We start from the raw sequence: 15705 nt of genomic DNA, 5'->3' as shown, positions 1-15705 counted from the left end.
ACTGGTAGCCTGACTTCTACAGCTCACAAACATTCGGTTCATACAGCATTATGAAAGTGTTTGTATCAGACGATCGTGTCACACTGGTATATGAGCACTGGTTAGTACGTGTGATGATGCATCACATTTTCTGGTCCATCCCAGCTGTGTTTGTGTCTGAGGCTTGAATCTACCTGATTTACGGACGTCTCTTCATCTGAATGCCACGACTACACTGTTTTTTTCAAAATTTAACCAAATGACAGTGGTTGATTCTTGTTCTGTAAAATGTTTATTACTTTTTCAACATTAAATGACATAAAATGATCTATAACAATCAGAAGTATAAAACAGCTAAAAATATCAATATTTACAAATATGTTAATTCCCATTGAACACAATAAATTAAGCATTTGATACAAAAATAAAATATACTAGGTCTTGATCCCATGAAGTGTAGATTTCTCCCCAAAAAGCATTTAAAGTTAGAAAGTTCACAGTAAAGTGAAATAAATAGGAACAGTTGGTAGTGTTTATCTAAAGTCATCAGAAGTACCGCTCACCAAAAGACAATGAATAAAATATTACAGCTTCAGCAATATGATTCGTGTACAGCAGTGTTCAAACAGTGTTTTCCAAAAGTCTCTTCATCTGCAGCATGAAATGATATAGAAAGAATAAAATATGCCTGACAGGATCAGAGGCAGTTTCACAGAAACTAAGGAAGGATTGATTCCGGTGTTTGACAGTGGAATGTTATACTAGATCCTGATCCATCCAGGCCAGCTGTACCGCATGGTCCCACAGTGATGTGATGGAATACACATTCTATACATTCTGGAGTGGAACTCCTTCTTTTCCACTTCTTCGTCCTTCAGCGTTCTTCCTGCGGTTGCAGCAGATCACTGTGACAGCGATGATGATAGCGATCAGCAGCAAGATGACTAAGATGGCACCAGCGATCACACCCACTGAGTACTCTGTGGAAGACAAAACAAGACACCATTACTTTAAAAATGAGACGTTAGTGATTGATGTGAAAAAAAGATAATTTTTGCAGTAATTGGATGTGGTATGAATAAAGATTTTTTAAAAAAAACAGACACAAAGTAGAGTCTAAAATAAAATAAAAAATACACACCACTAGGGGTTATACTTCATTAACTGGGTGGGCTGTGCCCAGTGCACTGAAGCAGCACTTTTGGTGTGGAAGATTTTAGAAAGATTCACTCAATCTTAATCTGTCTTGCTGGTATTAATCGAATTAACATGTTTTTTTGTTGTTGTTGTTGTTGTTGTTGTTGTTTTTCTGTCAGCGTAGAATGAAAATAAATGAAACAGACGAGCAAAACATGAAAAAAGAAGTTTGCGTGATTTTAGCGAGGCTTGTGTGAGTATAGGGACAGAGCTGCACTTTTCCCACAATCTTGCACACAAATATGACCCTAGATGTGAAAATACTCCCTATTCCCCCAAAGGGCTTCATCATAGCTAATAACACAAACATTTCGCACGGAGAAGCTTCTCTAGCATTTACAGTAAATACATGTAGGAGTTGGTCACATGTAAAGACACAGCCCATAGGGAGTGTAGCTGAACTGCATTTTGTTACAGTTCAAACAAAGAGACATGAGTAATCCTTCCTCCCAACATCCCATCATCTTCTGAGAGATGTGTTGACCTCCAACTAAACAACCACCACACATAAAGATTGAGGTTTGTGGGAAAAGACATTTTTAGTTGCTTTATCATCTGTATGGGTGCAGAGGGCAAAGAAGAAGAATTCCTCATTGATGCTTCTGTCTGAATCAAAGTTTGAAACCTAAATTCCAATCAGCCTGGTTTGTACATTCCATGTCAGTCTGACACCTGCAAAGTGTACTTTCATACATATTGACTACTGCAACTGATATGTGATGAGAGGATTGGCACCAACGATCCATTTATGTCCAGCAGAGCCTTGTCTTATATCCTAAACCTGTTATCCTAAAATTGAGAAAATGAGAACTAGTTGCAGTTCAAGGCTGGATAGTTAGCATCAGATCAGGCTTCATGTCTAGAAGCCAAACAAGTAACTAAAAGGATACTAAAGGGGCTGAAGGCTGCTGTGTGTCTCTGTTGTACAGCACTTGTACCTGGAAACACTGTGATATAGGTCCTTAGCTGGGATTGGATAACATTATTTTTTTTCACACAGACAGCTCCTTCAGTGGTAGAGGATCTCTGTGCAATAACTTGAGCATAACTTGTTTTGTTTAAGCAGTGCTTTTGTTGATATACTGATTATCTCTCTATGTTTACTTTACACTGTAGTTTATAACAGAGGACAGAGCCATGTGCGTCTCTTTGTCAGATGGCTGCTAAATCAGCATGAGTGTTAGCTGTGATAGCAAAGGGACAATCTGTCAGCGCTCTCCATCATCAACTCATTACTTTGCTTATGTAAGAGTCTTTGTTGTAAGAGGTCTTCAGTCAAAAGTTGCACTTGAAAAAACTGAACATTGACCATGAACACGCTGACCATTAACATGCATCTATGTTCTGCTTCTGCAGGAAATAACTAGAGTGAGATCTGGACGTTCACTCAGAAGAACACCTGTACACATTTTTTCTGCTTGCCACCTCTTGTCTGTCTCTTTTAAAATCCTCTTTAAAATCCTTTCCTCCTCACCTTCAAAGATGGACAGGTCTTTGTCTTCGGAGCACTTGGTCTGGCTCAGCTCTCCCAGCTTTTTATCGGGGCTGCGGCTGGAGATGTAGGCCTGGACGTTGAAACAGTAGCTCTCACCTCGGTCCAGATCAGGCAGCTCTATCACATTGGTCTTGGAGACGTGCACTTTCTGACAATACAGAGGGATAACATCAGGCTTACTGCATGTCTTCTTTGTCATTGGTGTGTTTGAGGCTGATGTTGTGGTGTGTGCTGCAGCTCACCTTGCCAGTGCTCTTATTTCTACGATAGGTGACTTTATATGCCAGGTCATCTGCGAAGATATCCCTGATGTTCAGCTGGCGACCATCTTTAAACACGGCAGTGAGTGGGTCAGTCACATACAGCGTGGTCTTTTTGTTTGCGCTCACCTCCAGCTTGAAGTCAAGTCTGCCTATATCAGCTGTGGTGGAGGGACAGAGGATCAGATGTGTTTTACAGGCAGACAGAGAGTTCACAGGTCTATCTCTGCATCTAACTGTGTGTATAATGACCAGTCTGATCATGACAACATGATAACCTTTAACTTTAATGAATTGAACTGACCAATCACAGTTCTAACCCCTTAACTCAGACCTATTAATCCACCTTGAGTACAGTAGGTTAAAGTTGAAGGATGGTAATAATTCTACTGCTCATCTCCTCTTAAATCATCTGACTCCTCTTGTTTTGACTTATTATTACTGAGGAGAATGATGACAAAAGCTATGAAAATAAAATACACATTGTCATAAACTGGAATTATCCTTTAAAACATGTTTGTTGAGGAGAAAACCATAAAGTCACTATGTGTGTAAGCTGTTTGGCTGTATGGTGTGTTCGTGTGTCATGCTTCTAAACAGTCTGTATATTATTCTCACTTGACTGCGTGCTTCAAAATGACATTTTTTCCAACACATTATGTTGATAAAAAGAACATACTGTCTTTGTAGGGGCAGAATCGTGGTGAGCTGGTGTAGGGGGGCTCAATGACATCAGAGGTCTCCCCCCGCGGTGGTTCAGACTGGACGTCAGCTGTGTAGCAGGCCTTCGGATCTTTCAGAGAGCTGGACAGATCACACACTGTTGCCGATCTCCGGAAGCAGTTAGGGTCGTTCTTTTTGTCCTGACCAACCCTGCAACAGTTTGACAAGACAATCTCCTTATTATACACAGACATGACTGGCTGATATAAATCTAACATATTAGAAGAGAATTCAAATAACAGCAACGTCAGGCACAAGATAAAAGATTCCAGGATTCCAGTAATTACTGTATTCCTGCAAGTACACTGCAAGAATGCAATAATTACAGTCACAACCCCCACAAACAAAAAATGTTTGACAATTCGATAATTTAATGAAATGAATGAATGAAATTGCAAGAAAAAGTTGCCTTTGCCTCAGTTACACTTGTAATCTGTCACTAATATTTCATAATACACCCACAGTTTTTGTTTTGTTTGTTTTTTATTTAATATCCATTCGTCTTTCATGAAAGTCCATGTTTCTTTTCATAATCTTTGTTGTTTAAAGATGACTGGCATAAAATCAAGATTCCCTGTAAAAGCTTTTAGTGGATCAATAATGGCTTCTTATCATGCACTGCTGCCATTTAACTTTCCTTCAAGACTACTCAGCCAGGATGTTAGAGAGGAATGTACTTCAGTCTACACACTAACAACCTGAATGTACTTTTGCCAGGAATGAAGACTGCAATTAAATGTAATTTCTGGTTAGGGTTTGGATGCAACTACTTACGCAGAGAACTGCACAGAGTAGGAGTAATCCACTGATGGTTCTGGACCCCAGGTCAGTATGGTTTTAAAGTTAGTGGATTTCCAAGTGACATTCTGTGCTCTGGGATAGGAACCTGAAAAATGAAAATAAAGCTGTGTAAAATACTATTTGAAAACGTTGTAAAACCCCTATATAGGTATCTTATATCTGTAGATACATTTCCTTATACATGTAGTCTATGTGGCATTCCAAAAGCTGAGCTGTAGAGGAGACACAGTCACACACGGTGCCTAACTCAAACACAAGAGGAGATTGCCCCAAAGATTCTTTTTAAACGGTAAATGCTGCACTTTTTATGTATTAAAACTGTAATCATTTATTTTATATTAATCTTATTTTGGATCACACTAACTTATTACTGTGTTATTACATAAACCTTGATAAATATTTGGACGCACCGCTGCAGAACAACATCATGGTATCTACAAGATGAACATAAGATCAAGCGTTCACACGCAACATTTCATCAGGTTCATGAAGTGATCTCATCAAAGTGCTGAGTGATACCCCTTGCTCTTATCAGTGTTATAAAAGATCTCCGGTCATCAACTTCATGTACTGACTGTCTGCTCTCTGCCACAGACACTTGTGGTTTATTTTTCCAACTACAGAAGAATGTAGAAGACAAAAAAAACTGCTTTGATAACAAAATACTTTCTCTGCAATAATGATAAAGATAAGATGTTGCCAGTGCTTCCTCTGGACAGAGTGGGCAAACAAACACACACACTGATGCCAGTTATGTAATCACTTTGGGAGGTCCTCACTTGTGACAATTTAGTAACTTTGCATTAAAAAGTAGGATGATTGAAAATGAAGACGAATGGATGACAGATTGAGGGGCCTGGGTGGTTCCACAAAGAGCAGAAAGAAACTTTCCTAGCTGTAAGAATCAGTAATGTGCATGTTAGTTTAGGTGTAGCAGCAGCCTGAACACTAAAGTTTTGCAAGTAATCTTAATTTAAAATGGTGAGGTTACACACAAAGCACACAGTAAGCAATTTACATACTAATAATGTATTGCATTTTAAATAAATGATATATTTTGTACAGTATGGGCAGCCTCTTCTTAAAGATATATAGATATTTATAAGCATGTTCATTTGTGCTCAAAAATCCAGTTTGCAGAGTGTGAAGTGACCTGTTGATTAACCATTTAAAATAAATTAAACAAAATTGTGGTGAAGGAAAAAACGCTTAACATGAAAACAATTGTTGTAAGTACCCCAAAGTAGACTTTCAGCAAAGGCAACGCAAAATAATTATATATGTGTGTAAAATATGAATATAAATGGGAGGAAAAAAAGTGAAGGCAGAGTGTGACCTGATGAAGGACCTCTGTAGATGCACTAGTTGTATTTAATGCAACTACAAGTGACCTTGGAGTCCTGATTGATGAAACTCTAAACTGGAAGTCATATTCGTTTTGTTTACAATAAAACGTCCAAATCTATTGGCATCATTTGAAAATGAAAAAGTTTGGTGTTTATTAACTCTTTATTATTACCTCATTAATCCATACCTCAAACGTGTCATATCTGACTATAATTGTCTTTTCTCTCTCTCTCTCTCTCTCGTAAGGAGTTGACTTCAGTGCGCCTGCACGCTCACATATACGCCAAAACACACATTATCATTAAATTATTTTATTCATTTTATGTATTTATTTTATGTCTTTACTTGGTTGATGCTGCATACTTTATGTTGCTTTTTGATCTTATGGCTACTTGTTTGATTATTTTTGTGGACATTTGTTTTTGCTTGTAATGCGTAATGAGGTGAGATTCCTTTTCTAAATCTCACCTGCACAATTTGCTTCTTCTCTCTTGTTGCTGTGTTTCTGCTGCTTTCTTTTGCCATGCAAATAAATATATAAAAATAATCTTTACATTTTCTATAAATTCAAGCGTTTTTTTTCTTTTTCTAAATAATATATAAACCACTATCTACATTTCACTATGTTTTCTTCTTTTTCATAGGCCTACTCAATTCTACTTTTTTGTTTTCATATTTCAGGCGCGCTGCATTTCTAATATCTTATATTGTAGACTAATCAACATATACTTTTAATGAAAATAGCTTTCAAATACTGTTACAGTCCCTGCTAAGGTGGTATGAATATGGCTGGTGGGACTCACCTGAAGCTGAGTTTGTGAAGAGAAAGAAGAGAATAAAGAGAGCCAGAGAGGCTGCGGGTAGTCTTATTGTCTCCATGTCAGCTTAAATTAAAGGTAATGTAGTCCAGTGAAGAGGATTCTGCTGTCTCTCTCTTCAGTCCTTCGTAGAAGTAACGTGGCGGTTGATCGTGTGTCTTCTGTGAATCTTTCCCTCCGTGTTGGTCTGACGCCTCTAACGTCTGGGTATAGCAATTTAACTGCGCGAGGCTTCACCATATAAGGAGCGTCCGGCTGCGGCGTCACCAGCTTGTGACAGCTATTGTACGTGCCTATGCAGCTGAGCTCATGGGCGGTTAGAGCTGTAAGGTATTCTGCTGGGTTACCGCCACTCTCAAAACTCAACCATGTGACTTTTAACTGCAAAGCACCATCTAACATTCTGCTGTAAACTCAGTAGTGAATTACGCCTCATGTCTGGAGAGAGAAAATGCGCTTTCTAAATGTACTTTAATAATAACAAGGATAATAATACATTTCTTTTGATCAGTATCTTGCTTAATGTATTGATGAATTCAATTGTAATCTGTTAATTCAGTCAACTTTTTGATTATGCAATCAAAAAGTTGAAGAATGGAACATTATGAGTCGGAAAATGTTCACTTTCCGTTCTTACACATCGTGTTTTTCCCCCGTTTCTTATGTCGAATGACTCAAAACACTACAATCCCCATGAGCCATGAAATCAGCTCTACATATCCAGAATACTCTATTAATTAATCATGAACAAGAGAACTCCATTGAACAAAACTGATCTAAAATCCAGTCGTAAATGAATAGCTACAGATGAATTTGCTACCTGATTCTCATTCACCCTGCTGCTGCAGCAGGATTTGAAGTGTACTACTCCTTGGAGTTAATATATGACTTCTCTCCTAAAGTTTTCCAATCAGTGTCTCACTGTTTGTAGTAATGACTCACCTGGGAGTCTATCCATGTCTATCCTTGTGCTCCACAATGTCCCAGTGGCCAATCAGCTTACACTGTATATGGGAAACATGAATAGGACTGTTGCTGCTGTAACTGCTGCTCAATATAAACCCCTCTGTTGCTCTATAGAACTTAGCAAAGGTGGGAGTAGCTCTCATTAGGTCATGTTTTTCTGTAATGCCATTGATACACTGAGTGACACTCATGTCTGAAGTCTTTTTTCTGCAACAAAGTGACTGATATTACAATGTATACTTCTAACAAAAGACTTACCTGTACACACTAGGCCTGAGATAAAGGTTCCCTTGAACAACAGCTCACTGGGCCCTGTACTATGAAGCAAGTTCAACATACCCAGGATATCTGTTCATTATCTGGTTTCACTGAGCCAGATAACCAGTACTATGAAGCTGCTATCAACTAGTTCAGTCACCTCTGGGTTTTTCAATCCAACTATAAACACGTTCATGTTAGAGAGGCAAGGGTTGGTAATTATGAGCGACATCATCAGAACCATGAATGAACTTCATATGATATGAGAGGAAACAGTGATACCAAGTACCTGCGGAAAACTTCTGTTTTAGGGACAACAAAAAGTCATATTTAACGAAATGAAATATAAATGAGCCTGTAATCATACAACAGAAAAAGAAGATCAAGAAACACTAGAAATAATTTCCACATATTAACAGTAGACTAATAAGGCTTAAAATACATGTAGGTATTATTATATATGACTTAGGTATAGAGCAAGTGTTTTTTGTTATTTAGTTGGATGATGAAGAAACCATCTGAACATGTCACATAAAATAGTAACGTCAGACTGTTTCTGCTACTGAAGCAAAGAGCGGAATAGTAGTTAATGAGTGATGAGGTCTAACTGACCCAAATGTTGCTTTATAATCACAGGAGCCAATTAACAGTGCAGATTATTTTTCTAATAAAAGACAATCTTTGGTTTTTATTTCCAGTTATAATCACACAGTTGTCTCATGTTATTCTGAGCTGCAGTGATGGAATCAGATTGTAAAATCATCACAAGTTACCATGGCGATGTACCCCAATACACCTAGAGTTAAATCTGCTTTGTGGCACATGCTTCTGGGCCTCACTAAAACATTTCCCAGCTGCAGTGTACCAACACCTGACCACTTTATTTCTACATGAACAGCTTGGAATGGTGCAACATCTCTTTCAGTTAGTGAGAAATTCCCTCACATATAGTGCAGTGCAGTTTAGAGCAAATCTTTAAGATGGTAAAGGACTTAAAAAGAACAGTGGAAACTATTCAGAATGATGAAACATACCGTTATGATCAGACACCCAGAGACAGAAATGACCAGAGAATGAGAACATATGAAAGATAACTTCAAGCAGTGTTGTTTTTTTTTGTTTGTTTTTTTTTTTTACCATAATTATATTTATCTTCTGTCCTATTGGTCTTGTAAATCGGTCTCTATAAATTAAAGAGTACAGTCTAGACCTACTCTATGTGAAAAGTGCCCTGAGATAACTTTCTATGGCTCATGACTCGTTTCTCTCATTCTTCAGTCAGACCTGTATAGTAATCAGTGTAGTCATAGAATGGATGACATGCTTTTCAGTGGTATGCTGACCAAACAGCCACATTTACTACTGCATTACGTAACAGTGGAGAGAAATACTGTCTACCCCACAGAAGCTTGGTTGGATTTTTCAACTGTGACAGCATCATTATGGATCTGACAGAAACTGCAACGCAGTGCATGAGTCAGGACGTGCACTCATCAGACAGCTTGAGTGGGTGAACTGGAGGTCTTTTTATAGACTCAGTTGTTGTGAAGTGTTTTAGAAAGCTTCATCTGAAATCTGAAACCTTTTTCAAAGTTACTGACCTCAGTCTGCACTCACAACTGCATTACTATGCTATATATCATAACCTGTACAACAATGTAACAACAATAAAAGTCTCTGCAAGATGATTTTCTGATGAACTGAAACCAGCGGCTGTCTGGAAAGTAGGAGGCTCAGTTCAGCTCCATTCTTATTTTCCCTCATGGGAAATCTGGCTTACAGGAATTGAAAAAACAGACACATCAAAACAGACTCTTCCATCAGCAAAACAGTTTAAAAAAGAAATATCATTTAATAAGTATGATAACAATAAAAAAGAAACCGTAAATTAAAACTAAACTAATTGAAAAAGACTGGGTGTTCAATGTGGTATGGTCCTTTAATGTGGCTTTTGTTTTGCTTAGTTTGGAGCTGGTTGAGAATATCTGTTTGGCATTGTGCCAGACCTTGTCCCCCTGCCCTCATTCTTCATCCCCCACCGTCCCTGGCAGTGAGGGGCCCGGCAGTAGCACAGTCCACCGTGGCTTTGAATACCAAGCAATCCTCTGACGGGAAAGACTGAATGCAAAATGCAAGATTTCCCCAATTCTTTCCATATGAATACAAGCCCAGTACACACACACACACACACACACACACACACACACACACAGTACAGAGTTCAGAGTACTGAGTACAGTCCAGACAACAGTCAACGACTTAGATGAAAAACTATATCAAATAAAACACAACGCTTTGGAATATGACTCTTTGACATTAAGAATGGAATGACAGTAAATTCACCTGAGTGGTAAAACTGATTTTAAAACAGTGACAATTAAGACTAAATTCAAGATCAGAGAAAAAACTCAAATCACATTCCTTGTTTTCAGACCTTTTATGGAGTCCATTTTTCCATGATAAATTCTACTGACAGGATAATGCAGCAACTAGTCAGAGTGCAGTGCTCTATGTTGATGGATGGATGATATTAAACCAACATGTTCTCAGAGATCAAGTGACTCTCCATTAGCTTTATATACTAAACACAAAACATCTACAAACACCCTAACATTAATACTTCACATCATCTTGAGTTGTTTCCTAGCAATAGCCTTCCAACAAAGTGATCTACCACACTGAGCTGCTTTCACGTGGCTCTGTGCTCTATTGCATTATAGGAATATACAATGGCATGACATCACTGGGCCTCTCTGTCTATTTTATGAGACCATGCTCTAGTCAGGGATAATCAGCTCTGCCTGCCGGATTTCTGCCTTAAATACTTTCTCAGTCTCATTCCCAGAAGGAAGGAGGGGAGCAGCTGTACAGAGAGCCTTGGCTGCTAACACTTAACTGTTAACTGTTGTAATCAAGGCATCAGCAGCCAATGAAAGGCATGATGTGGGCACTAGTTCAGACAGCACAACGCTTCTGCATTAGTCATAGTTGCATCAAAATCAATCTGAGCTTTATCTTCTTTTACTGAACAGCAAGATTTCTTATGAATGGGTTCATGGACCACTATTCTAATTACTCTCAGGTTTTAGTCCTTACAGTAATTCAGATCTCACTGCAACTCATGGGCTCATTCTTCATTATCTTCTTGAAGTCTGATTCGCAAATTATCATCTTACATATTTATTCCTTTTTGCTCACATGTAGCTTCTTACAAGGCAATAGACTCAGATTGGAACCCAGATATCCAATCTTCAAACTCAGGTTATAACTGGCAAAGAGTCTGGAGAATCTCTTTTAGCCATCAGACGTATTTGAAATGCATCTCTCCCCGGCAGATGGTGTTTAATGCAGACCAGATTATCAGCAGACTCTAGCTTTTGTTCCTGAGATTAAAATGATTCATGGGATCCGGCATTTACCCATTTTCTGAAGAAATGTATCAAAGTCTTTGATTTTCGGTAAAAGTATTCCATGTGCATCTGTTTCCATTAAGTCTGGTGGTCACTGAAAAAAGAGAAGAACTTGTGTACTTGGCAGGGATTACAGCGTGCAAGAACATGATTTATATTTGGATCGGAGTCGCTTTTATGTTGTTTATTTTTCTCCTTTCTGTATTCAGAGGTCATCTTGGTTTTTAGGAGGAATGTTGTTGAGGTATTTATGTATTTACGTGTTAATGACTCCTGGATGTGTTTCTTCAGCACTTAGTGAGAAGGTAACAATGATCAGGGTTAAAAGATCCACATCTTCCCTGAATCATAAAACAATATGTCATTACTCACTGACAAAAACTCAAGGCGTATAACACATTACGTCAGGTCTCACAGTCAAGAATTGGTGTTTTCTTCAGAGCTCAAAGTGGGACTCAGCCTTTTCTAACAGTGTACCATCTTCACTTCTAATGTTTATTTAAAGGTTGACGGAAAAGGAAATTGTTTCCTTGATTCTTGGGGGGGAAATGTCTTAAAGACAAAGGCCTCCAAAGCTGGGTGTGCTCCAAAACTTCCTGTTTTGCTTGCTGGTTTGTTGTAGCATATTTACTGATAGCCTTAGTCTGCCCCCTACCAGAGTGTGTAAACATCTGAGCAATGAATGTAGCTGAATCTGTACGTCACTTTGAGAGTTAAGCAACAAGTTGAATGAGTTTGACTCAGGTAGCTGTATAAATCAGAGATCTCATAAAACAGAATGTCATTAAGGTTTGGTGTGTATTGTGAAACAGAGGAATGTGGGAAATTATGTGGAATTCATTACATAAACACTTCTTCCTTTGGTGACTTCCAACAAGGGGAAGTGTGTCTTTAAAAATACTTTCTATCCCACATCGTGCTTCTCTAAATGGCTTTTCCCTCCAAATTCAGATTTCCACTAAATCTCAGAAACACACAATGTAGACTTATTAGCCTATATAGTGACTAATAATAATAATAATAATAATAATAATAATAATAATAATAATAATAATAATAATGTCTAATCCAAGGCCTAATCAGTCAACAGCCACAGAGAGTGTCTACAGCCAGGTGGCTTATAATAAAGCTCAGATGACTGATAAGAACTGAACGCTGGGTTTACATTCCTGTGATGGGAGATGCTTGGACACAAATAGGCATTCATACAGTACAATTACTTATTATAGTCATCTTCAGAGGCTATATTTTCTCTACAGCTTTAATGAATCACCTGGGAAATGTGGATGCCACCAGACTTATAAACCAAGTGTACAGTGATTGAGGTGTTCTTATTGTTGGGGGATTTACAGGTTGATCTGATTTGTGTTTTTGTCATATAAAGTGTGACGGCTGAGAGATTCAATGCACTGTGTCTCAAGACTGCAAAAAATGAATCTCCATCTTTTTGACAACACATATGTAGGAAAATGCTGCAATAAGACAATCAAAGTGTTTTAATAGCCTAACATTAACCATATCTAAACTGTCCTTTATTGGGCATAACTACAGTTTTTCTTGAAAGCTGGATTGTAGTTCTGCATTAAGGGGTTAAAGTGTAGCTATGGAGCCCAGGCACATAGTCCCTGTACAGCAAGCTATGCCACAGCTGACATGCACCTTCTCAGAAATGTAACTACCCATCGGGGTTACAGTGGCTACAGATGGCAACACATGGACCACAAGAACTGCGACTGGTCAGCACGGGCTGCTTGTGTTCTCTCCTACAAGTTTCTGATTATTGATAGTGAAGACAACATGAAGCAAGATGGGGAAAGATTCAGTGATCTCCTGATCTTTAGTAACACACATCTAGCAGAGACATCTACACTGCAAACCTTGCACTCACTGAGTTCACCATTCTCTGTTACAGCAGATGGAAGAATGTCAACACATTGACTGGTGGGGACATCTGTCATGTCATATATACAGTACTATGCAAAAGTTTTGGGCACTTTATATGTTTAGATTCTTATCCATAATGCCATTAGGGAGGCATCTGATTGGTCTCAAATTTATTCTGCAGCATGACAACAAGCCCAAACATCAGCCAGAGTCATAAAGCAAAAAGAGGAACAAGGAGTGCTGCAACAGATGGTTTGGCCCAGAGCCCTGATTTCAATATTACGCAGTCAGTCTGGCATTGCATGAAGAAACAGAAGCAGCTGAGACGTCTTATTCCACAGAAAAAGTGTGGCAACTTCTCCAAGACGCGGGAACAACCTTCCAAATACCCGAGAAACTGTGTGCAGGTGATGCACACAGTTAGATTTCATCTAAGTTTCTTCTCTTTACTCAACTTTGTATGAAGTTAATTGATGAATAAAAACTATTCATGGCATTATATTTGAAAACATCCTCACTGTACTTTTAGTGCCTCAAACTTTTGCACAGTACTGTATATGTATATGTTTGTATGTATATTTTTTAACAGAGGTAATTGAAAAGGCTACTATACTGAAAATGGATCAAAATACCTCTTTGAATAGGTAATTTAAGAATTTCTTGATGTATGAAATATGGAGATCTAACATACCTTTGAGGACAAAGTGTTCTGCGTGATCTGAATGCTCTTTCTCTGTGATATACTGTAGGAGAGAGCAAGAATGGACAGTGTTTCAGGAGTGATAGGGAGGGAATGGTGACTGTATTTAATGTTAATATAATTTGATCCAACTACACAAAACAACTCCAAAACATAAGGTTTTATGGGTAAAAGGAGAGAAGATGACAGCTGAAAGCCAGCAGTCAGTCTGAACCAATGCTTATACTTAATATTTATTCATCTGTTTGAATAGAGAAGGGCAATCATGGTAAATAATTCAGCTTAATAATTCACTTCCACAGATCACAGGGAGGTCTGGTGGTGCAACAGTGAGCAGCTCTACAGCTTCTAAGCCACAGGGAGTGGCTACAGACTATGCTAAACAAAAGCCAGCCATGTTCCAGTGAGGCTGGAAGTGCTGAGGTGTTACATTCCCTGCACAGAGATAATGGCTAAATGAAAAGCAGCCACCGGCTGTAGTTTAGCAGCAGAGAGGTCACCAGAGATAGGAACTGTGTGGGAGGCCTCATGTACAGTCAGACATCTCCCACGCTTGAATTAATTTATCCAGTTTTGAGGATTCATGTATTGTTTCCAAGACAATTTCTATTTTAGTAAAACATCATTTATATGAAGTCATGACAAAGGAATAAATCATGTTTTATTTTTATGTTATGTATTACAGTATATTCAAATTATTGGATAACACAGGGAAAAGGTCAGTTCATCCAAATTACAAACCATATTATGTCCCCTTTGTAGTGGTATCTGTCCATTTATCCAGGTTTTCATATCAGTCTCTAGGATTCCTGCCTCCACCCTGATACAATTGATGTAAATGAAATTAAGTTTGTGTTGTTCACAGCATGGAGAAACAAAATTTAATTAAAATTTCAACTGCTATCTCTTTCCAGGAGCAATGTCCCTGTCTAGGATTAGGACTACAGTACCAGTCAAAAGTTTGGACACACTTCTCACTCAAGGGGTTTTCTTAGATTTTTACTATTTTCTACATTGTAGAACAATACTGAAGACATAAAAACTATAATTAACACATGGAATTATGTAGTAAACAAACTGAAAAAAACAAAAAAAAACAAAAAACAAAATATGTTTCATATTTTAGATTCCTCAAAGTAGCCACCTTTTGCTTTGATGACAGCTTTGCACAACATTGGCATTCTCTCAACGGGCTTCATAATGTCATCACCTGGAATGCTTTTCCAACAGTCTTGAAGGAGTTCCTCAGGGATTTCTGAGGCTTGTAACTCTAATGAACTTCTCCTCTGCAGCAGAGAGAACTCTTGGTCTTCCTTTCCTGGAGCAGTCCTCATGAGAGCCAGTCTAAACTGAGAGTTTGATGGCTTTTGTGACAGCACTTTTCTGAAATTTTCCAGATTGACTGACCTTCATGTCTCAAGTAATGACGGTCTGTTGTTTCTCTTTACTTAGTTGAGTGGTTCTTGCCATAATATGGATTACTACAGTAGTGGAATAGGGCTATTTGCTGTATACCAACATTACCTCAGCACAACACAACTGATGATTTCTAACACATCAAAAAGACAAGAAATTCCACCAATCAACTTCTCATCAAGCGTGAGCTGCTGTTAGCTGACAAGAGGGGAACACGGCTAGCTGGAGGTGGGAGGAAGAAAGTTAGCTTGGAGCTAGAGAGACAGCTGATTGATATTTGATATTTGACTGTGCTGTTAACTGGCTGTTAATGTTTATATCCAGTGTAACATTACCTCAGATTTGTTTTATTTTTAACTAACACTGGCCATATTTCCCCTCCGGTACTTGACCAGTCATACTTCACACAAGTTATATTGAAATGTATGTGTAATGTTTCACAATAAGAGTC

At 38.3% G+C, this 15705-nt stretch overlaps 1 protein-coding gene across 1 annotated transcript; it reads right to left on the bottom strand.

Moving 5' to 3' along the window:
* Positions 1-252: 252 nt before the first annotated feature.
* On the bottom strand, positions 253-6826 carry f3a (coagulation factor IIIa). Its single transcript, XM_067578088.1, has 6 exons — positions 6606-6826; positions 4429-4540; positions 3611-3804; positions 2914-3092; positions 2651-2819; positions 253-959 (listed from the first exon to the last, which is right to left on the bottom strand). Exons 1-6 carry the CDS (start codon positions 6679-6681, stop codon positions 808-810), a joined length of 882 nt encoding a protein of 293 aa, XP_067434189.1. The 5' UTR covers positions 6682-6826; the 3' UTR covers positions 253-807.
* Positions 6827-15705: the final 8879 nt, after the last annotated feature.

This window comes from Thunnus thynnus, chromosome 21 (genome assembly GCF_963924715.1).
Source record: "Thunnus thynnus chromosome 21, fThuThy2.1, whole genome shotgun sequence".
Classification (NCBI taxonomy): Eukaryota; Metazoa; Chordata; class Actinopteri; order Scombriformes; family Scombridae; genus Thunnus; species Thunnus thynnus.
The sequence above is the reverse complement of the archived record's forward strand: the minus strand, read 5'-3'. Positions and strand labels throughout refer to the sequence as shown.